The following is a 22,369-nucleotide window of genomic DNA, read 5'->3' on the forward strand; positions in this document are numbered from 1 at the left end:
CCTCAACTCCCACCACAGATATAGAATCAAAAGGATACCACATATACATATGTGTTTGTACATATACATATATATATATATATATCCTGAACACACACGTACATTTCTACCCTCACCCTGAATAAATACACAGACCACCTCTTACTATCTAAATTTTTACAGACGAAACCTTACTCACCCTGAATATTCACATTCCACTCTCACAACTATATATACACGCACAACATGGGCCTGAAAACAAACATGTGCAACCAATATGCCATCCAGATGTACACACTGAGTACCTAAACACGCAGGCTCACCAAGTACACAACTGTCTCACGTGCAACCCAAAAAAGACCCATATGCAGTCCCACAGCCCTAAAATACATATACTCCAGGATTCCTGCACACACACATAACCTACACCGTCTACTGGTTTCCAAACACACAAACTAAACTCTCACATCCCCCAGAATACATACCCCAGAAGCCCCAGGAACTCAAAAACACACACAGCCACAAATAACCTACACTTATCAAATACAGCTGACCCTTGAACAACTTGGGGGTTAGTGCGCCAACCCTCCATGCAGTGGTTCTGCATCCATGGATCGTGTAGTATGTAGTATTTACTGGAAAAAAAATCCACTATAAGTGGACCCGTGTGGTTCAAACGTGTGTAGTTCAAGGGTCAACTGTACATATAAGTCCACCTCACTAATACTGAGAACACACATACAAGCAACACCACTCAATTCTTCAGGCATTACATTTGGAAATAGACACATAGAGGACTCTAAGCCTCCTGATATACTCACAAATCACAAATACACACACCCACAAACTACTCATGAGTATACACCCCAAATGCTCAGACACACTCAAAACAGAAAAACACCAACAACCTCTGCAGTCTTACTAATATACATACACAATTCTCACACACCTATGGACACACACATGCAAATATTCCCAAGCCCTGAACATACAGATCCCCTCCCAAACACTATACATTATGCTACCTCTCCAGAATACAAGCTCCCCGCCACTAGCCCAACATATAAACTGCGTATGTGTGTGTGGGTGTTTATATATATATATTTCTACCCTCACCCTGAATATAGAGACAGACCACCTCTTACTCCTACCAAACACATGTATAAACACCCTAGCATTCTCCAAAGATACACACTTTGAATACTCCTAACAACTCCATACCTTATGAACTTCGATAATGCATGAACCTGATGATGGACACACACACAGATTAGAATACACAAGTAAGATACATGGAAGTATCTCCAGCAAACCATTTATGAAACAACTTCCATCTATCAAATGATCCCTAGCTATTAGGAGCCAGCTCACACATATGCAAGTACTCACAAATACCCGTATCACATATTTCTAATACATAGAAATGCAATTGTCCAACTTCCCTGTAGAAACATAGAACCCCACCTCTTTATCGGATACACATATACTCACTTCCCAAAATACATAAGCTTAAGAGGCTCCTACTGAAAATTACAAATGCACAGCCTCAGCAAATATTCCTCCAAGTGGCCATGCCCCTTGAATACACACACAAACTCATTTAACACATAACTCTCCACAAGTCCCAAATAGAACCACAATTACCCAGTACACTACACATATGCAATAATATCACCCTATATGCCCTTTGTTCCAAATACACATACAGTACCACACTACCGGCATATACATAACCCCACATTCCCAACCTCTCACACAGAACTAACTCTGCCATCTTGCAGAATACAGAATCATACAAACACAACATACCTACATATACAACATCCACCAGTCCCATAAAATAGCCACAGACTTGCCCTCTACACATCCAAATATACATAGACAGCTCCTGAAAAGGCACACACACAAACACCCCATAACCATACAACATGCCCTGAATACACAAATGATCATCCTACATTCCCCAAATATACAAAATAAACAGACTGGACACCCAAAGTAATATACACCACTACTTCTCCTGACATTGCCCTTATGCATATGCAGATAATCCTTCCAAATCCACCATTAGACACACATAAATCCTCAAATTCATGGGTGAAAAAAACACATGTAAACATATTCCCCAAACACCAAATTACAAACACCTAACCACCAACTCCTTGAGTATGCCTGCGTCACATCTCAACACCCTCCAAGTACAACACTCACTCTTACACGCTCTCACAAAAACACAGGCACGACCTCCCTTCAAACACAAACATCCACAGACAAAACCAACCCACACATTTGACTACATATCAGATTCCCACCAACCAATTAAATATGTACAGGCCCCATCTATGCTTGCAAATCAATCATGATGTGACATCAGACTACAAATACATGTTTATTACCACATTCAGCAAAGTTGCTCCCATCACTGACAAAAGAATGCAGTTTAGACATAAGTGTTGATTGATGTTTTTATGATAAGAAGGAAGACACTAGTGAAACCATGAGTGTGTTCCTTCGCTCTTCACTCATTTTCCAATCACCTGAGCTACACCTTTGGAACCAGATGAGGGTTTTCAACTCGCAAGAACGTCCCTCTAGCTTTTGGACTCTTCAGAACGCGCAGCCTAGAACGGCACCTGTTTAATAGCTCACACACACTATTTCCCCCCCACTGTAGGCCCCGCAATCACTGAACCCTTCATGCAGCCGGCTCCCCAGTGGGGCCAATAACCCTGAGGTAAACCCCTCAAGGGAATCGAGCTCTATGGGGGCGTGAATCCACATTGTGGGGAGTCTCCTTACACGGACAAGGGCACAAATAACCCACAGGGTGAACAACAGTGCAGAGCGGTGACACCTGAGGGGTCAAAAGTCCCCATACCCCTTACCTCAGGGTTCCTGGAATTGACTCTGGAGGCTGCCATGACAGGCCCCGCCCCCGCCGGACGGCCCTTGGGGCCCCACCCTCCGCGCTCGCGCATGCGCTCCCGTCTTCCGGAGCCGACTGCCCCAACAGATGCCAGGAGCAGTTGGAGGACGGCGGTCCGCGTGCCCGAGAGCCCCGCCCCAGTGGGCGTGCGCAGGCGTGCAGGCGCGGGGCGCGCGGGGACCTGCTCCGGCAGCTCTCTGCTGGAGAGGAGAGGACAGGAATGGAGTGTCGGGCACGCTGAGGATCGTCTCTGGCGACGCTCCTCGCCGGGAACTTTCGTGCTGGTCTCTTCTTAAAACCAGCTCTTGTGAGATGTGCACTCGTGATTTTTCTATTGCACACGTGAAACCCATGCACTTAGCTACAAAGAGTTCTGGAGAGCTCCGCTCTAAGCACAGTAGCCTCCAATTGGGGCAAGTGCTTTCATGCCCTTTGGACTGCAGTTCCTTAGTTCTTGTTTATGCCTTTCAAAAAACAGTAGGTCCTTTTTCCTAGCAAGCCTGACGTTTCCGTTAAAGAACAATTCTAGCAAAGAATTCAGACCTGGGAAACACTCTTAAGATACTGTCTCCTGACTCCGTTCCTAGAGTTTTTCCAAACGCATTTACTCTACTAGAATATTTTTTCTCAGTGTATTTAATACATGGAGGTTTTTCAATAAATGTTGATTCACAGGTGTTTCCTTTGTACGGTTTGTTTGTTTTTTTTTAAATAACTTTGAGAGAGAGTGGACAATCTGGGCCAATTTCAACACAGCAGGTAGTATGGGAACAATTTTCCTTTCCCTCCCTCCTTTTTTGTAATATCTTGCAGACTTTCAGTTGGCATTAAAAACAACAACAACAACAAAAATAGTAGCGGGATCAACTTACTGACCTGACTTTGTAATACTTCCCAAAGAAACTTCAATCATCAGATCCTCTTTCTGGTCAATTGCAAGATTAGAGCATTTCTCACTCAACAGGATGCCTCTGAAGACCCCTCACATCTAACAGCACTAAGCGCCTCCAAGTGCACAGACTTGAAAACTCCACAAGACACAAACATGGTATCTCTTCGTTTCTTTAATGTTTCGTGATTGAGTGGAAGATGAACTGTCTTCTGAGGCTTGTGATGCATGTCCAGAGTTGTTTTTTCTCAGTAGTCAATGCCTGCCCCCAGCCTCTGTGCAGGAATAGTCAGAGATCATGATCCAAAGGACTTTTAGATACTCCCTTCTGTGACTGCTCTTCCCAAATGACATTTGGGCTAATTTGATTATCTCTGTCTCTGGGGTGTAGGATTTTGAAGTATTACAAAAGTGATTGCAGAATCGGGACTGGCTAATTTTTGCACAGTGCAATTTTTGTATCAGTGGCCTTGAGAAGAGTCCTTCAAATACTGTAGCAGAATTATGAGTGAGAATCTTGTAAATAATTGGTTGAATGACTGAACAAAGGGAGGAAGCAACAAGGAAGCCTGCCTTTCTCGAGTGCCTGGGTACAATATTTTGCCTCACCATCCCTCTAGTATGAAGTTATTGGTTGAAAATCATATGCGTTTTCCTTCATTGTAAAAGCTCCAGTACTGAGCGATATTCCCAAACTGTTTATTTTGTTCAGTCCCCGACAGGAGTTTCTTTAGATATAAAGTTCATTTAGAAACTTTATGTCTCAAGTTTCTTTAGATATAAAGTTTCACCATGATGTTGCTTGAAATATTCTCACCTTATCTTCTCATCTTCTTCTGAGTCAGTTTTTCCTGACCAGGGGCAAGGAACTTCTTAAACACCAACAGGAGTCTTTTTCACACTGTGGAACAGTCCTTCTAAACCTCTGTTTCCTTCCCCAACACCCCACAATCAGTTGGAGTTCTACTGCAACTACAGCAGTGAGAGAATCTCGTCTCCCAAGAGATTTGGTTGCCATCCTCTGAGGTTTTCAGCCTTCATCTCCCTTGACAAGTTTCCTAACAGTCCTCTCTTCTCACGACACAAAACACGAATACTCTTTCATATCATTTTGATAGTGGTAAACTGACTGACATGGATTCTCAATATGAAAATCATAATCCAACAAGTTTTGTAAAAGGAATGCTACCATGATTCCCATGCAGATGGGGCCATATGCAATGATGAGCCTAGATTGTAAAGAGCAAGTGTATGTAATGCAGACAGGAAATGAACAAACTTGTAAGCAGGGCTTGCAGGCTAGGATTTCGATGGAAGTGGGCTTGTCTGAATGGGGATTGGACACTGGTGGATAAACTCTTGGCATTGTGTCAAGGTGCACATCCATCTCATGGGTAGTGGACTTTTAACACCTAGAAAAACCAGGGCTCTAGGATGTTTAGTCCCTTAAACATAAGGAAAGAGAAGAAGATTTTCTGCCTTCTTGTTCCTTACTTCTGTCCTTACCCCTACTAAGCCAAGGTGTTCAGTGCTATAGGATGGCTCTTCCAAATCCATTTCATCCAAAGAGCCTGCAGATTTTGTGTATGTTTACAGTGGTGTTTTCTGTTGGAGCCAAGGTGCACACTTGAGTCTCATCACTCCAAGTTCTCTTTGTCATAAGGATGAGTAACTGAGAATAGCTTAGTATGTTCTGATTTTTTGGTAGTGTTGCCAGATAAAATACAGATTTCGAGTTAAATGTAAATTTCAGATAAACAGGGAAAGAATTTGCAGTAAAACTATGTCCAAAATGTTGCATGGGACAAAGTTGTACTAAAAATGAATTCATTGTTTATGTGAAATTCAAAAGTCAAATTCAGTTAGGCATTTGTTACTTTTCTTTACTAGATCGAGCCACCCTATTCTTTCAGGTGCTTTGAAATTTAAGAGACTAGAAATTCTTGTTCTAGGAATCTAGTGCAGAAACAGAGGAGCCACGATACACGTACAAAGACAATCACTGAAAATATCCTCAGATATATAGGAACATATATGAATTTTCAACTAGAAAAAAAATGAAGGCATTTTTAAAAATGAAAACAGATTGCCTTCGTTTTTAGTTGCATGACGTATCTCTGGGAAGATTTTAGTGAAAGAGATAACACTGGTTTCCTCCGGGAAAGAGGATTGGGTTGACAGGGGAAAGAGGTGGGAGGAGGACTCGCCACTGCATATTCCAATTTGCACAATTTAATTTTGAACCATGAGAAGGTGTTGCTCGCTTAAAATATTATACTAAAATCATTTAAAAGGTACAAAACTAAATGTTTTACAACCATGGAATACTATGAGAAAGACATTTAGTGAATTCTGGTCTTGGACATGGGGGCTGCATGACGGTTTTTTGATGGACGGGGGCTTTCCAGCACAAAGGATCATTAGTAAGGCTGGTCCTGCTGGATGTTGGTTGGAGCACAAGGACCACTCCCTTAGGAGTGATGTACATACAGCAGTCAAAGACACTGGATCTGCTGAGACAATCCTAATTTCAAATACTCAGTTCCATGTGGCCATAAATACCCAAGTGTTTATCAGACTAACAGTTCTGAATTTTGTTCAGGAAGTCTAGTCTCTGTTGAAGTAAGTCAAGAGCCAGGTAGGAAGCAGAGTGTGTTGAGGGACACAAAACTAGGTTGATGGAAAAAGAAGTGAAAGGAAGGGACCGTCAAGTCCAACCTCGGTGCCGTGAATCAAAAAAACAGTCTATAAACTGCGTAAAGAGGCCCACGCCAATTGTGTTGCCACTGTGTGAGGTGGAAGGAACTTCCGGTTCTTGCCTACCTGCCAGAGCCCTCGTGGAATGTCTCCCCACCCCCACCCTACCCAGACCCACGTGCCCTCTGCCCCTCCCCCACTGCAGAACGTTTCAGCCACATTCTACTTTTATGATTCAAACCTGCCCCTCCTTCACTTGGATCCTGAGCGTCTGCTGAAGCAGGTCACTCTCTGGGTCCTGGTCTTGACTTTTCTCATTGAGGCTACCAGGCAGCAGTAGTCCGTGCCCAAGCCTGCAGGATGGCTTCAGCAGGAGGTAAGCCTATAGGCTGGGGGTGTGTTCTCAGAGACCCTGCCATCCCTCCCATCCTTCGGGTTCACTCGTGACACTCCACTGTGGGCACATAGTTGGACTGAAGTAGAGGGAGAAGAGAGCACTGGACACACAAGGACATTTCACCTGGGAGACTGGGGAGCCTGAAGAAACCTGAGACTTCACTGGGGAGGAGGGGTCATTGGAGGTGGATCAAGAGGAATCGCCCTGGCTATGGAGAAAGGATGGCAGCAGGCAGGTTGATTCTTTCTAGAAGGGAGACAAGCCACTTTGAAACGTGTGTGTAAGGATGTGTGTGATGTCCTGGTGGTGACACAGGGAGGGTCATGAGGAAAGCCTAGACCTGTCTTGTGTTCCTGAGGCACCTGAAGCTTGCCTCACCGTATCTTTCTAAGGGATTTGAACAGGAGCGTACTGTATCTAAGGGGGCCGTGGGGAGAGATGGTCTTGGTGAGAAAACTATTCAGTGGGGCTGTGTGTGGCCACACCTGCAGTGAAGTGTCCTCTCCGAGAGCTAGGCAGGAGGTTACTCTAACTGCCGCAGCCCACACCTCGTCCACTCCTCCCAGCCCAGAGCTCACTTCTCAGTTCAGGTAACTGTTGCTTTGGATTCAACAGGGGATGGGCAACCGTGTAACTTCAGCCAAGAAAGGGCTCAGGTTCCTGAGTTGTTCTGAATTGTTCTTCCTTTTGTGGAATCGCAGTACTTCAGACCTACTTCATCTCGTCCAGTATCTCATGGTGGACCCTCAGGCTGCCTTGAGAGGAAGAGTTTGTTCATATTTCCTGTCACTCCTTCATGGACAGGGGACAGATGTGGAGTGGGGTTGTTTCGGGTGGAATGTCTGTGAAGGCTGCTTCCTCTTTTAAAGGGGGAAGGAGTGTAGCCCAGGGGCAGGAAGACGATCTTCTGTGTTCTTATTAAACGTCCTGTGACACCTGTTCTGATTAATTAGGTGCACCGTGGTGTGTACCTTGTTCTCCTGAACAGGGATGTGTTCCAGACAATTTGATCGCCATGGCAACTGGCTTATGCCTGCTTCTCAGATTGTCTTTCCGTTATTGGGAGCTGGAAGGGGAAGGACCACAGGCGGTCTGTACTCCCATGACCAATGTAACATGACAATTCCCTGGCCCTTGTTTAATCCTCTGCAGCCATCACTGGCTGTGAAATGACAGAATCTAAGGGACACGTGCCTACTTCTCACACACCACTCCCCCCACCCCCACCTCCTAGGAACACAACTCCTGAGTGATGACAGTGACTCTGGGCACTGGGGAGGGGGTGGCAGGACCTGGCCCATGTTACGTGTCTGCTGTGCGTTGTTCTGAGATGCAGGTGCATTGTGGGCCAGTGTTCTGGGTTTGTATCGGGATTCCATTAGAGAGATATTTTCCAGCATTTTGTTTTGTTTTGTGAGGCTAGGAAAGAAAGAGGGGATTTCTACTGAGCATCAGGAAAAGGAGGACTGAAGACGAGGTGGGGCCCTAATATTTTACAGAATACCTGTCCACAAAGGGCCTTTGGGTGCCTAGAACTTACCTTGGAGAAGGTCCCTACCTGCTAGTACGCCGGCTGAGGGACATTTCTCACAGAGCGGATGTCCACACAGTTCCAGGTCTTGGGAGACAGCCTGTGAGGCTTAGGTGCCAGGGGGTGCCTTAGGGAGGCTCTCCAAGTCAGTGCTTGCTGAGGCGATTTCTTCTCGGCAGACAGGGGTCAGGGACCTTGGTGGATGGGCGCGGGGTCACCAGTGGAATAATTCTCAACTGGAGGTCAGGGCATGAAAATCACTGGAAGACATTTGCACGCTGCACAGTTTCCCTTGTCCAAGTGTCCCTCACCTGTGGAGATTTACACTCTGATGCCGCAGAAAGCCTCAGTGCCACGTGCCCATTCTCCTCCTGCATTCACTCCTTTCCTTTGCCTCCACAGCATCTGCAGTGCTGGGAACGGATGTGACCATGACCCCCGGGGCCTCCTTGTCTACTTTCACGGCAGTGCCCTTCCCTCCACCCACTCCTGGCGCCCAGCACCGGCCACCCTGGCAGCAGCACCTGCCACGTCCCATCACGCCAGCATTCCCTCCTGGCAGCAGCCTGCTGTTGCCAGCTTTCCCCAGGACGCCTTTGGTGGCTAATGGTGGCCGTGGCCCCAGTGCCCCTGGGGCTTGCAACCTCACTGTCCAAGTCAGGTCACAAGGGAGGACAGTGGAGGTCCCCCAGACTCAGACCTCTGTCGTTACTCAGGCCCCCCTCAACTGGAGCGCTCCAGGGGCCCTCAGCAGGAGTGCTTCATGTCCTGCACCCGTATTCTTAGCAACCCCTGTGATGGGGACCGTTGTGACTGCTTCAGCTGTTGGAGTTAGTCAGGCTGGCAAGGGAGGCTGGACCCCAGGCTTTCCTCCTCAAGCTCCACCACCAGCTGCCCAGCTGGCCCCTATCATTTCCCCAGTGAACTCTGGGCCAGGGTCACATGGCACTTCCAGGGAGGGCCGCCTGGCCACCAACCAGTCCAACACCTCGCAGGATGGCTCCTCTAACACCAAGAGCGAGTACAGTAACTTCCTACGTTGGCAGCACGTCAAGCCCCTGGCCCGGAGACACTTTCACCTGAGTCCTGATGCAGAAGCTTTTTCCTGCTTTCTCATGTGAGTGAACGCTCAGGGGGTCCTGAGCTTATGGGAGCTTTTAGATAAAGAGGAACTGGGGATGGACTCGCATGTTAGGTTTCTAGGGATACTGGAAGGAAGGTGTGAGGGCGATGTCCGTGCTATGAGAAGGCAAACTGTCGGTCACATGGGTGGGCCTGCCAGTCCATGACATCATGACTGACATGTGCCCCATCTCAACTGGCCCCACCACCCTGTGAGTCTGGCCAGCTTGCTCTTCCATGATTCTCATGGTAATATGGACTGAAGACTTGCAGTCAGAGAGGGTCGAGGTGTAAGGTGAGGAGCCAAGGAGTGGATGCCGCACTCTCCTGTGGTGCCGTGTCCTTCATACAGGACTTGAGTGTACGTGGCCAGGGGAGGTCACTTCAGAGGAGGAGGAGGAGCGCGGGGCCCAGGAGAGCGCTTTCTGCATGCCTCCACTTCGTTGTGGAGAATTCCACGAGGGACAGGGTTATGGTAGAGCTCTCCTAAGGGCGTGGGCTCTCTCCCACTAGAGTTGTGAGCCTGGCAGGCATTTCCATCCTAAACCTCCGGTCCCTGGTAAAAAGGGGACAATTACACTTCACTCAGAGGACTGTGCAGAAGACTCCTTGGGCTAATCTATGAAGTGTTAGCAGATTGTTGGCACATGCCACGCCTCATTGATGATAGTGATTTTTATTATGAAAATGCAGCCTTGAGGAGGAAAAGAGCTCCCCAAGGCACAATGTGCCAGCTCTAGCCTGGGAGTGGATGGTCATCCTTGAGTGAGTGTGAGGCGGTGACAGCAGTGGCCGGGAAGGCTTGTCTTTGTCCTCCCAGACACCTGCCTCTCACCCTCCTGTTGCTCAGTCATGCTGGGTTGAGTGATGTGTGGGTACATTGGCGGGTGGGGTCAGGCAGGTGGGGGCTGGGCTGGTCCCGGAGACTGACCCCGAGGGCTTACAGCCCAGTGCTTCGATCCCTGGCCCACCTGAATCCCACCATGCCGCTGGAGGAGGGACTGTGGAGGGCCGTGCAGGAATGGCGGCGCAGGAGCAACCTTGACCGGATGATCTACTACGAGACGGCGCAAAAGTGAGTCAGCGTCCTGGGCCCAGGGGCTGCGTGGAGGGTGAGGCGAGTGGGTGAGGGCAGGATCTGGCCGTGGGGGTGCTCATCAGAGAGGACAGAGGTGAAGGGCTGTCACCCAGCACAGGGTCCCCGCAGCCCAGGGGCCCTACTGTCCTCCAGAAACCCCTCCTTCACCTTGAGAGTTTGAGACTTCTGTCCTTCCTCCACCAGGAGCTCTGCCCTCCCCTGATTTTGACCTACCCTTACCTTGACATGAAGGTCTCAGGACGGGGCAGGGTGAAGCTGTGAGTCCAGTAGGGGTCCAACTCCGGCCATATGGGCTGGGCCGGGGAAAGAGCTCCACCCGCCAGCCTGCTGCTTCCTTAGTGGTGGGTGGCTGGCGGCCACTAACATAGATTTGGGACCACCTCTCCTCATGAAAAGTGCCCTGAGTGGTTACCTTGGCACCCCTGAAGAGGCTGGGGAAGCCAGCTGTCGTCGGCCCAAGGGTCTCCGGCCCTTCCAGTGTTTGCTCCATGGTAATCCCCTTGGTTTAAGAAACAAAAACAAACAAACGAGCGCCTCTCAGAGGAAGGGAAGGCCTCTCCTCTAAGCTCAGCATCCACATCGTCCAGCCTCTCCTGGGCCCTGTCTCCAGGTCTATGTTCCAGGAGGCTCAGTCCTAGCCCAGTGTCCTGGATTCGGGCAAGGACCCCTGTGGGGAACACATGCCTGTTCCAGCCTCTGGCTGTCAGCCCTTCATGTGGTTCTGGATGGGGACGGGGGCATGAGGAGGGTGCCCCCTGGGTCAGCCATGTGTCCCGTTGACCTGGTTCAATTCAGCGACCTGGGTCTATGCTGTTGAATGCCCTCCAGTGCTGGTGAGGCAGGAAGGGTCCCAGATCTTGTTATCACTTCCAGGAGCAGCTCTCTGCTGTGGACAGCACCTCACAGGGCCTTGACGGCCCCAAGGCACATCCTCTCCCAGTGCCTCATTCTTGGCTGCCTCTGTTGGGCTCCAGAACCCAGGCCTTTTTCTCAGGGTGGCCTGTGCCTCCGTCACCCCCCAGGTTCATGGAATTTGCGGCCGAGGAGGAGATGCACATTCAGCATTTGCAGGGGATGCAGTGCGCGCAGGACCTGCCTCCTCCAGCCCCACCGAAGCTGGATCCTCGGGGGCCCCCAGCCCCGAAAGTGCGCCTTCAGCCAGGTGCCCAGGTTCCCACTGGAGCTGAAGGCACAGGTAACAGGGGCCTAGGGTTGGCCACCGTCCCCATGTGGATCCTTTTCTTTCAAGACAGGGGCATTGGTCTTTCAACCAAAAGAGCCACCGAGGCGGGGAGTGGGGGGGTGGGGTCTCAGCTGCCCCTTGTCACTACGGGCTATTGACTTGGTCAGTTTTGTAACTCCTCTCACACCTCCCTGTCAAAGGACCCCACACTAAGTCTGCCTAAGAAGTAGGCTTGATGGGGAGACCCCTAGAAAATTGGAGGTTCCCCACTTCCTTACTTGTGACTCTCTTAGATGACCCCCTAACCTCCCCTCTCCAACTGTGCATGAGGCTTCAGATGGTCCTGACCCCTCCCACACCCACATCAACGTCCCCCAAACAATGCCCTCACCAACGTGTGCTCGGTGGTCAGAAGGTGGACCGGGAGTCCCTCACCTTCCTTCCCTTCCTCCTGCTCTGCCTCAGCCTGTGCTCCCAGGATGTCCGGCCCCAGGGCCCAGCCCTCGCACCCGAAGCCACAGAGATCCCAGCGGACCCCGGAGCCCAAGGCGCCCAAGGAGATTCCCCCTGAGGCTGTGAGGGAGGATGTGGACAGGATGGAGGCGCTGGTGGGGCCCGTCCACTCAGCCACAGGCAAGTCAGCCACAGGCAATTCAGATGCAGAATGTGGAAAGGCCGGAAATGAGCTGAAGCAGGAAGAGGACGACACCTACTTGGACCCGTGTCTCTTGAGCTACATTGACGAGCTGCGTTCCCAGGAAGACTCTGTCACCAAGGTAGGCTGGGCCTGGAGCCTGGGGTCTACAAGATGCCAGGGCATGGAACTCTCAGCACCCAAGATCTGAGTTCTGCTCAGGCCGATGGGACTTAAGCTCAGCTCCTTGTTCCTGAGCCCGGTGTTAGGGGAGGTTTACGCAGATGTATGTGTGTATATGTTTATGTCTGTGTGTATGCCTTTGTGTGTCTGTGTATGTGCATCTGTATATGTGCTCTTTTGTGTGTGACTGTGTATGTGCATGTTTGTGTGTGTGTGTGTGTGTGTGTGTGCTGACCATCCCCGCCTTGTGGAGGAGAGTGGGGGTGGGTCTCTGCTTTTCACTTTCCCTCCTGGTCTTCTTGTGTCCCAGGCCACTCCTGGCCAAGGATGCTCACAGCCTCTTCTTTCTGTCCGAGGTGGAGGCAGTCATTCCCCCTCGATTCCCGGCAGAATTGTCTTCCCCAGACCCACAGCTGGATGTCTCGGCCCTTGCTGAGGAGCTGAAGCAGGAGGAAGGACTCACCCCTGAAGAAGTGAGCCAGGGGAGGGAGAGGGACACTTAGGGAGCCAGGGGACTCCAGGGGAGGGGGGACCCCAGGTGATCCAGGGGACAGGGGAAACCAGGTGGCCCAGGGGAGCCAGAGGAGGGAGGGATCGCAGGTAGAACAGGGGAGACAAGGGACACCCAGGAAGACCAGGGCACGGAGGGACCCCAGTGAGCAGGGGAGAGGTAGGGCCCCAGAGCAGGAGGCCCACATGGCTCTGCCCATCCCTTCCCTGCCTCGGAGGCCTGGCATGGGGAAGGGCCCTCTCTGGGGTGGGTGCAGCGCAGGGTGATAGGAAGGAGAGGATGGGGAGCCGGGAGCGGAGGGAAGGACACACAGCTGGGAATAAGGTGCAGGAGGATGGCAGGAATGCCACCGTGTCTGTATTTGGAGTCTAGTCCTGGGGTCACCCGTCCCCTCCTCCCCCCCAGGGCCATTGTCCCACTGCCCAGTGCTCCTCCTCTCACACGTGCGCGTGGAGCCGTCACTGTCCTCCTCCCTCCTACCAGCTGGTGCAGAAACGACTCCTGGCCTTGAAAGAGGACGAGGGTGGGCCGGCAGCCCCGAGCCACAGTGCACCCGGAATGGGCTCAAGTCCTTCTGAGTCCCACGTTGGCCAAGGTGCCCAGAGCCACGGCCAAGGCCGCCATCGAGGGGTCAGTGATGCAGCCTGCCCACCAGAGATTGATTTTGAGGCTCTTCATAGGCCCATCCGAGCAGACACTGGCCCGTTCGGGCCCAAAGTCTTTGTTCCCTCTCGAGGACGTCAGGCTGGCAAGGGAGGCTGGACCCCAGGCTTTCCTGCTCAAGCTCCACCACCAGCTGCCCAGCTGGCCCCTATCATTTCCCCAGTGAACTCTGGGCCATGGTCACATGGCACTTCCAGGGAGGGCCGCCTGGCCACCAACCAGTCCAACTCCTCGCAGGATGGCTCCTCTAACACCAAGAGCGAGTACAGTAACTTCCTACGTTGGCAGCACATCAAGCCCCTGGCCCGGAGACACTTTCACCTGAGTCCTGATGCAGAAGCTTTTTCCTGCTTTCTCATGTGAGTGAACGCTCAGGGGGTCCTGAGCTTATGGGAGCTTTTAGATAAAGAGGAACTGGGGATGGACTCGCACGTTAGGTTTCTAGGGATACTGGAAGGAAGGTGTGAGGGCGATGTCCGTGCTATGAGAAGGCAAACTGTCGGTCACATGGGTGGGCCTGCCAGTCCATGACATCATGACTGACATGTGCCCCATCTCAACTGGCTCCACCACCCTGTGAGTCTGGCCAGCTTGCTCTTCCATGATTCTCATGGTAATATGGACTGAAGACTTGCAGTCAGAGAGGGTCGAGGTGTAAGGTGAGGAGCCAAGGAGTGGATGCCGCACTCTCCTGTGGTGCCGTGTCCTTCATACAGGACTTGAGTGTACGTGGCCAGGGGAGGTCACTTCAGAGGAGGAGGAGGAGCGCGGGGCCCAGGAGAGCGCTTTCTGCATGCCTCCACTTCGTTGTGGAGAATTCCACTAGGAACAGGGTGATGGTAGAGCTCTCCTAAGGGCGTGGGCTCTCTCCCACTAGAGTTGTGAGCCTGGCAGGCATTTCCATCCTAAACCTCCGGTCCCTGGTAAAAAGGGGACAATTACACTTCACTCAGAGGACTGTGCAGAAGACTCCTTGGGCTAACCTATGAAGTGTTAGCAGATTGTTGGCACATGCCACGCCTCATTGATGATAGTGATTTTTATTATGAAAATGCAGCCTTGAGGAGGAAAAGAGCTCCCCAAGGCACAATGTGCCAGCTCTAGCCTGGGAGTGGATGGTCATCCTTGAGTGAGTGTGAGGCGGTGACAGCAGTGGCCGGGAAGGCTTGTCTTTGTCCTCCCAGACACCTGCCTCTCACCCTCCTGTTGCTCAGTCATGCTGGGTTGAGTGATGTGTGGGTACATTGGCGGGTGGGGTCAGGCAGGTGGGGGCTGGGCTGGTCCCGGAGACTGACCCCGAGGGCTTACAGCCCAGTGCTTCGATCCCTGGCCCACCTGAATCCCACCATGCCGCTGGAGGAGGGACTGTGGAGGGCCGTGCAGGAATGGCGGCGCAGGAGCAACCTTGACCGGATGATCTACTACGAGACGGCGCAAAAGTGAGTCAGCGTCCTGGGCCCAGGGGCTGCGTGGAGGGTGAGGCGAGTGGGTGAGGGCAGGGTCTGGCCGTGGGGGTGCTCATCAGAGAGGACAGAGGAGAAGGGCTGTCACCCAGCACAGGGTCCCCGCAGCCCAGGGGCCCTACTGTCCTCCAGAAACCCCTCTTTCACCTTGAGAGTTTGAGACTTCTGTCCTTCCTCCACCAGGAGCTCTGCCCTCCCCTGATTTTGACCTACCCTTACCTTGACATGAAGGTCTCAGGACGGGGCAGGGTGAAGCTGTGAGTCCAGTAGGGGTCCAACTCCGGCCATATGGGCTGGGCCGGGGAAAGAGCTCCACCCGCCAGCCTGCTGCTTCCTTAGTGGTGGGTGGCTGGCGGCCACTAACATAGATTTGGGACCACCTCTCCTCATGAAAAGTGCCCTGAGTGGTTACCTTGGCACCCCTGAAGAGGCTGGGGAAGCCAGCTGTCGTCGGCCCAAGGGTCTCCGGCCCTTCCAGTGTTTGCTCCATGGTAATCCCCTTGGTTTAAGAAACAAAAGCAAACAAACGAGCGCCTCTCAGAGGTAGGGAAGGCCTCTCCTCTAAGCTCAGCATCCACATCGTCCAGCCTCTCCTGGGCCCTGTCTCCAGGTCTATGTTCCAGGAGGCTCAGTCCTAGCCCAGTGTCCTGGATTCGGGCAAGGACCCCTGTGGGGAACACATGCCTGTTCCAGCCTCTGGCTGTCAGTCCTTCATGAGGTTCTGGATGGGGAAGGGGGCATGAGGAGGGTGCCCCCTGGGTCAGCCATGTGTCCCGTTGACCTGGTTCAATTCAGCGACCTGGGTCTATGCTGTTGAATGCCCTCCAGTGCTGGTGAGGCAGGAAGGGTCCCAGATCTTGTTATCACTTCCAGGAGCAGCTCTCTGCTGTGGACAGCACCTCACAGGGCCTTGACGGCCCCAAGGCACATCCTCTCCCAGTGCCTCATTCTTGGCTGCCTCTGTTGGGCTCCAGAACCCAGGCCTTTTTCTCAGGGTGGCCTGTGCCTCCGTCACCCCCCAGGTTCATGGAATTTGCGGCCGAGGAGGAGATGCACATTCAGCATTTGCAGGGGATGCAGTGCGCGCAGGACCTGCCTCCTCCAGCCCCACCGAAGCTGGATCCTCGGGGGCCCCCAGCCCCGAAAGTGCGCCTTCAGCCAGGCGCCCAGGTTCCCACTGGAGCTGAAGGCACAGGTAACAGGGGCCTAGGGTTGGCCACTGTCCCCATGTGGATCCTTTTCTTTCAAGACAGGGGCATTGGTCTTTCAACCAAAACAGCCGCCGAGGCGGGGGGTGGGGGGGGTGGGGTCTCAGCTGCCCTTTGTCACTACGGGCTATTGACTTGGTCAGTTTTGTAACTCCTCCCACACCTCCCTGTCAAAGGACCCCACACTAAGTCTGCCTAAGAAGTGGGCTTGATGGGGAGACCCCTAGAAAATTGGAGGTTCCCCACTTCCTTACTTGTGACTCTCTTAGATGACCCCCTAACCTCCCCTCTCCAACTGTGCATGAGGCTTCAGATGGTCCTGACCCCTCCCACACCCACATCAACGTCCCCCAAACAATGCCCTCACCAACGTGCGCTCGGTGGTCAGAAGGTGGACCGGGAGTCCCTCACCTTCCTTCCCTTCCTCCTGCTCTGCCTCAGCCTGTGCTCCCAGGATGTCCGGCCCCAGGGCCCAGCCCTCGCACCCGAAGCCACAGAGATCCCAGCGGACCCCGGAGCCCAAGGCGCCCAAGGAGATTCCCCCTGAGGCTGTGAGGGAGGATGTGGACAGGATGGAGGCGCTGGTAGGGCCCGTCCACTCAGCCACAGGCAAGTCAGCCACAGGCAATTCAGATGCAGAATATGGAAAGGCCGGAAATGAGCTGAAGCAGGAAGAGGATGACACCTACTTGGACCCGTGTCTCTTGAGCTACATTGACGAGCTGCGTTCCCAGGAAGACTCTGTCACCAAGGTAGGCTGGGCCTGGAGCCTGGGGTCTACAAGATGCCAGGGCATGGAACTCTCAGCACCCAAGATCTGGGTTCTGCTCAGGCCGATGGGACTTAAGCTCAGCTCCTTGTTCCTGAGCCCGGTGTTAGGGGAGGTTTACGCAGATGTATGTGTGTATATGTTTATGTCTGTGTGTATGCCTTTGTGTGTCTGTGTATGTGCATCTGTATATGTGCTCTTTTGTGTGTGACTGTGTATGTGCATGTTTGTGTGTGTGTGTGTGTGTGTGTGTGCTGACCATCCCCGCCTTGTGGAGGAGAGTGGGGGTGGGTCTCTGCTTTTCACTTTCCCTCCTGGTCTTCTTGTGTCCCAGGCCACTCCTGGCCAAGGATGCTCACAGCCTCTTCTTTCTGTCCGAGGTGGAGGCAGTCATTCCCCCTCGATTCCCGGCAGAATTGTCTTCCCCAGACCCACAGCTGGATGTCTCGGCCCTTGCTGAGGAGCTGAAGCAGGAGGAAGGACTCACCCCTGAAGAAGTGAGCCAGGGGAGGGAGAGGGACACTTAGGGAGCCAGGGGACTCCAGGGGAGGGGGGACCCCAGGTGATCCAGGGGACAGGGGAAACCAGGTGGCCCAGGGGAGCCAGAGGAGGGAGGGATCGCAGGTAGAACAGGGGAGACAAGGGACACCCAGGAAGACCAGGGCACGGAGGGACCCCAGTGAGCAGGGGAGAGGTAGGGCCCCAGAGCAGGAGGCCCACATGGCTCTGCCCATCCCTTCCCTGCCTCGGAGGCCTGGCATGGGGAAGGGCCCTCTCTGGGGTGGGTGCAGCGCAGGGTGATAGGAAGGAGAGGATGGGGAGCCGGGAGCGGAGGGAAGGACACACAGCTGGGAATAAGGTGCAGGAGGATGGCAGGAATGCCACCGTGTCTGTATTTGGAGTCTAGTCCTGGGGTCACCCGTCCCCTCCTCCCCCCCAGGGCCATTGTCCCACTGCCCAGTGCTCCTCCTCTCACACGTGCGCGTGGAGCCGTCACTGTCCTCCTCCCTCCTACCAGCTGGTGCAGAAACGACTCCTGGCCTTGAAAGAGGACGAGGGTGGGCCGGCAGCCCCGAGCCACAGTGCACCCGGAATGGGCTCAAGTCCTTCTGAGTCCCACGTTGGCCAAGGTGCCCAGAGCCACGGCCAAGGCCGCCATCGAGGGGTCAGTGATGCAGCCTGCCCACCAGAGATTGATTTTGAGGCTCTTCATAGGCCCATCCGAGCAGACACTGGCCCGTTCGGGCCCAAAGTCTTTGTTCCCTCTCGAGGACGTCAGGAGGTCTCTCCATCCAGGGCCGGGCGGCCCTCCCTTCCCCAGGGTCAAAGGCGCACTGGCCCTCGAGTGGGACCCAGGGATGCCTCTGTTCTCAGAGAGGCGTCTCCTGTTCGGGAGGCCCGAGGGCCCAGGGACGCGGCCAGTGAGGACGAGGAGGCGCTCCCCAGCCTGGCCTCCCTCTTTGCCTCTCCGCAGAGCCTGCCGCCTTTCCGGCTGTCCCAGACTCCTGCCCCTGCCTCAGGCCTGGCCTCCCCTGGAGGTTGGGGGGCCCAGAGTGCTCCCCAGGCCCCCTCCCCTCAGAGAAGGGGCCCCAGCCCAGCTCCACCAGCCGCTCCCAAGTCGAGGAAGCGGGCTCTGTGTGGGCGCCCAGCCGCTGCTGAGAAGCTGCCCATCCCCGGGGCTGCCCACGGGGTCTCTGCGAGGCCAGCCTTGGCTCTGGGGCTGGCTCGCCCCTCACAGCCGAGAAAGAGAAAGCGTGACCCGTTTGTCACAGGGAAGAAGAGGAACAGGAAGAAGAAGCGCTGCAGCCAGTAGGGAACATCCGGGCCGGCCCTCCAGGGCGAGCCCCCAGGGCGGCCCCCAGGGGAGCCTAGGGGCTCCTCCTCACCCCAGAGCTGATCCTGGGATTGTGGGGGGTTAGGGAGGTGGGGGAGGTGGGTGTGGGCAGGACCTTTGGAGTGATGTATGAAAATTGTGAATAAAGATAGTTTTGGTGGGAAATGCTCTCAGGCCACTGTCATCTTCTCCGTGTGGAGCTGCTCCGCAGAGAGCGAACCTGAGAGGAAGGAAGGGTGAGGGAGGTCACAGGAGCTATGGATCTACAGGTGACCAAACCTTTCCTCCACATAGACAAGGACTCCTCAGGCTGCCCCTGGGAACGCACAGCTCTCACTTTCCCCAGGGACCCCCTCATCATCCCCTTCTCTAAAGCCTGCTTGGCTAGGGGCCTTCTGGGGCATCTGTAGCATCTTCTGCATCCCTGAACCGTCTGGGGAGGGAGAGCTGCTTTTGTGCCTCTCAGCCCTCTGGACACTAACCAGTTTCTAGGATGGAGCCTGGAGACGGCCCTTGTCTTTATGGAGCTTCTCTCTGCTTCCCTGAAGTGGCCAGGCGATGGCGCTGGGGTGACCCTCCGCTCATCCAGGGTTTCCTGTGTGGGTGGCCTGACCAGAGAGGAAAAGTCTTGGCCATGGGGACAGGACTGTCTGCCTGGTCGTAGCGGGAGCGTTCTCTAGTCCCACTGGGATTACTGCAATGTGGAGCGTGGTTGAGGCAGCTACCTCTTAATCCCAATGAGGCTGCAACAAGGGGAATGGGCGCAGGGAAGTTCATGGGGCACCCGTTACAGGTGTGTATAAGGGTAGTGACAGTGGGGCCCCTTTGTGGGGCTTGTGGGATTTCTGTGCAGCAGCATCTCGTTCAACTGAGGGAGGAGGACCCATCTGGCTGTGGCTGTGGGGACTGGCCTTAGGGGCCTAGGGGTGTGCAAAGACACCCCAGAACTACTGTCCCTTCCCTTTCCACCCATGGCTGGTCATGTGTGTGTACTGGTATCAACACTGATTTGTATTCCCATAGAAAACAGTTCCTCCTGACAAACTATGACCGTGTTTCACAAGAACAGCTTGCTCCCAGGGGCAGCAGGGGTGGGGAGAGGTGTCTGTGGCCCCAGATCTGGGTGGGAGCTGGGATCCATGCTGAGGAGTGTAGAGGCCTCAGTCACCGTCCTGTGGTTGCCGGCAGAGACTTTGAATCATCAGAGCAGGGGAAATGAGCCGCTCAGAAGGGTGAGACGAGCAAACAATGAGGGGCAGGGAGCAGACCCCTGCTGTCTCCCTGAACTGCCCCCCCTCGCAGCCTGCTTAGCCCCCGTCACGGCCTGTGCTGCCCCACCTCTGAAGCCCCTTCCTCCTAATGCACTCAGATGCTCTGATCCTTTGTGGACCTGCCCTGGGCCTCACCCCTCCTTCCCTGCTGGCCAAAGCCTCTTCTCCCGGTTCTGAGTTCTGATTCCTTCCCCAGGACCCAGGCGGGGGTTGGGACAGCAGAGACTCCCTAATTCTCCCTCCTCCTCCCTGAGATCTTGACAGTCACCTTTGCATGTTTCTATGATTTTAACTACTGTACATACTTCCTGTGAGTGGCTATGATATGTCCTTTTAGGAGTGGCTTATTTCACTTAGCATAATGTCTTAGAGGTTTATCCATGTTGTAGCATGAGACATGGTTTCCTTTTATTGCAAGGAAGGAAATATTTCCTTGTGTTTATAGACCCCATTATCCCTTCATCTGTTGATGGACATTTGGGTTTCTTCACGTCTTGGGTATTTTGGAGAATGCTACGACGAATGTGGGTGTGCAAAGATCTCTTTGAGATCCTGCTTTGAATTCTTTTGGATACATACCCAGAAGTGGGACTGCTGGATCACATGGTAGTTATATTTGTAATTTTTTGAGGAAACTTCATATTGTTTTCCGTAAGGGTTGTCCCATCTTACACCTCTCACCAACAATGAGAAAGATAGCTACCATCAAGAACTTGGTATATATCCATCTTAGAAAAATGTTTATGCTTTTAGCAGAGCTGTAGATAATCAAAATTATGTATAATAACAATATTTTTGGTTATATATGGTGTCATGTAAATCATATTGCCTTTGGCTTCTTCTTTCAACATTCTTACTTTAAGAAAAATGGATATATTAGATGTTCTTTAATTTTTTAATTATTTATAATTTTGCATTGTATGCATACATTAAAAATATTTTATCAGTTCCCTTGTTGGTGAACTTTTATAAATTATAATGTGACAGGGTAATCAGTTCCAGAGGAAAAGTTTTTCCTTTCAGAACTTTGAATATTTATTCCATCGAATATGGCTTTTGTTACTGTTTTTTCAAATTATGCCATCAATACACCCTTTCATGGTGGGTGATCAGTTTCCTTGCTGATTGTTTTTCGTAAGACTGTCTGTTGTCTTTTGTGTTCTCCAGTTTCCTGACGTGTGATTAGTTTCAGGTTAAAAAAATTTATCCTCCATGTGATCTATTTTGCTTCATTAACTGATAATCCACATTCTTCCTCTCATCTAGAACATAATATTATCTTTTTCAAATGTTACTTCTACTCCTTCTCTCCTGTCTCTACTTCTAGAACCCTGGATAGGTGTATATTAGATCATCTTATATATTCTCTGTGTCTTCATCAGCTTGGACGGCTATAACAAAATGCCATAGACCTGGTGGCTTGAAAAACAGACGGTACTTTCTTAACAGTTCTGAAGGTTGGAAGTCCAAGATCAAGGTGCCATATTCAGTTCCTGGTGAGAGCGCTCTTCCTACTTTTCAGATGGTTGTCTTCTTACTGCGTCCTCATGTGGCAGAGAGAAAGAGGGGTCCCTCTTGTGTCTTTTCTTTTAAGGGCACTAAACCCATTATGAAAGCTCCATTCCCATGCCCTAATTACCTCCCAAAGGCCCTATCCCCAAATACATTGAAGGGTAGGGCTTCAACATAAGAATTGGTGGGGGGGGGGATATACGTCCATAGCATTCTGCCCCTGGGACCCAAAATTCGTGTCCTTATTGTATGCAAAATACATTCATTCTATCCCAACAGCCTCAAAAGCCTTAACTCATTCCAACATCAACTGTAAAATTTAAAGTCCAAAGTCTGATCTAAACACCATCTAAATCACATATGGGTGAGACAGGAGGTACTATTCATCCTGAGGCCAAATTCCTCTGTAGCTGTAAATCTGTGACCCAAACAAGTTAAGTGTTTCCAAATACCATGTTGGGACTGGCATAGAATAGACGTCCCTACTCCAAAAGGAAG

At 52.2% G+C, this 22,369-nt stretch overlaps 1 protein-coding gene and 1 long non-coding RNA gene across 8 annotated transcripts in view; one reads left to right on the top strand and one right to left on the bottom strand.

Moving 5' to 3' along the window:
- Nucleotides 1–2,942, bottom strand: part of LOC132365866 (uncharacterized) — a 44,516-nt gene extending 41,574 nt beyond the window's left edge. For all 6 annotated transcript variants that reach the window (XR_009503284.1, XR_009503287.1, XR_009503286.1 and 3 more), the window contains exon 1: nt 2,865–2,942. This is a non-coding gene — a long non-coding RNA (uncharacterized LOC132365866). The remainder of the gene's footprint in view (nt 1–2,864) is intronic.
- Nucleotides 1–19,161, top strand: part of LOC132365864 (NUT family member 2G-like) — a 65,689-nt gene extending 46,528 nt beyond the window's left edge. The window contains exons 2-12 of one of the 2 annotated variants that reach the window (XM_059922760.1): nt 8,822–9,536; nt 10,488–10,616; nt 11,663–11,835; nt 12,289–12,599; nt 12,997–13,113; nt 14,052–14,173; nt 15,125–15,253; nt 16,300–16,472; nt 16,927–17,237; nt 17,635–17,751; nt 18,273–19,161. In XM_059922760.1, the coding sequence (XP_059778743.1) occupies nt 8,822–9,536; nt 10,488–10,616; nt 11,663–11,835; nt 12,289–12,599; nt 12,997–13,113; nt 14,052–14,173; nt 15,125–15,253; nt 16,300–16,472; nt 16,927–17,237; nt 17,635–17,751; nt 18,273–19,067 (3,092 nt within the window). In that variant the 3' untranslated portion in view covers nt 19,068–19,161. The remainder of the gene's footprint in view (nt 1–8,821; nt 9,537–10,487; nt 10,617–11,662; nt 11,836–12,288; nt 12,600–12,996; nt 13,114–14,051; nt 14,174–15,124; nt 15,254–16,299; nt 16,473–16,926; nt 17,238–17,634; nt 17,752–18,272) is intronic. The other variant, XM_059922762.1, reaches the window with a different exon arrangement.
- Nucleotides 19,162–22,369: the final 3,208 nt, after the last annotated feature.

This window comes from Balaenoptera ricei, chromosome 5 (assembly GCF_028023285.1).
Source record: "Balaenoptera ricei isolate mBalRic1 chromosome 5, mBalRic1.hap2, whole genome shotgun sequence".
NCBI lineage: Eukaryota > Metazoa > Chordata > Mammalia > Artiodactyla > Balaenopteridae > Balaenoptera > Balaenoptera ricei.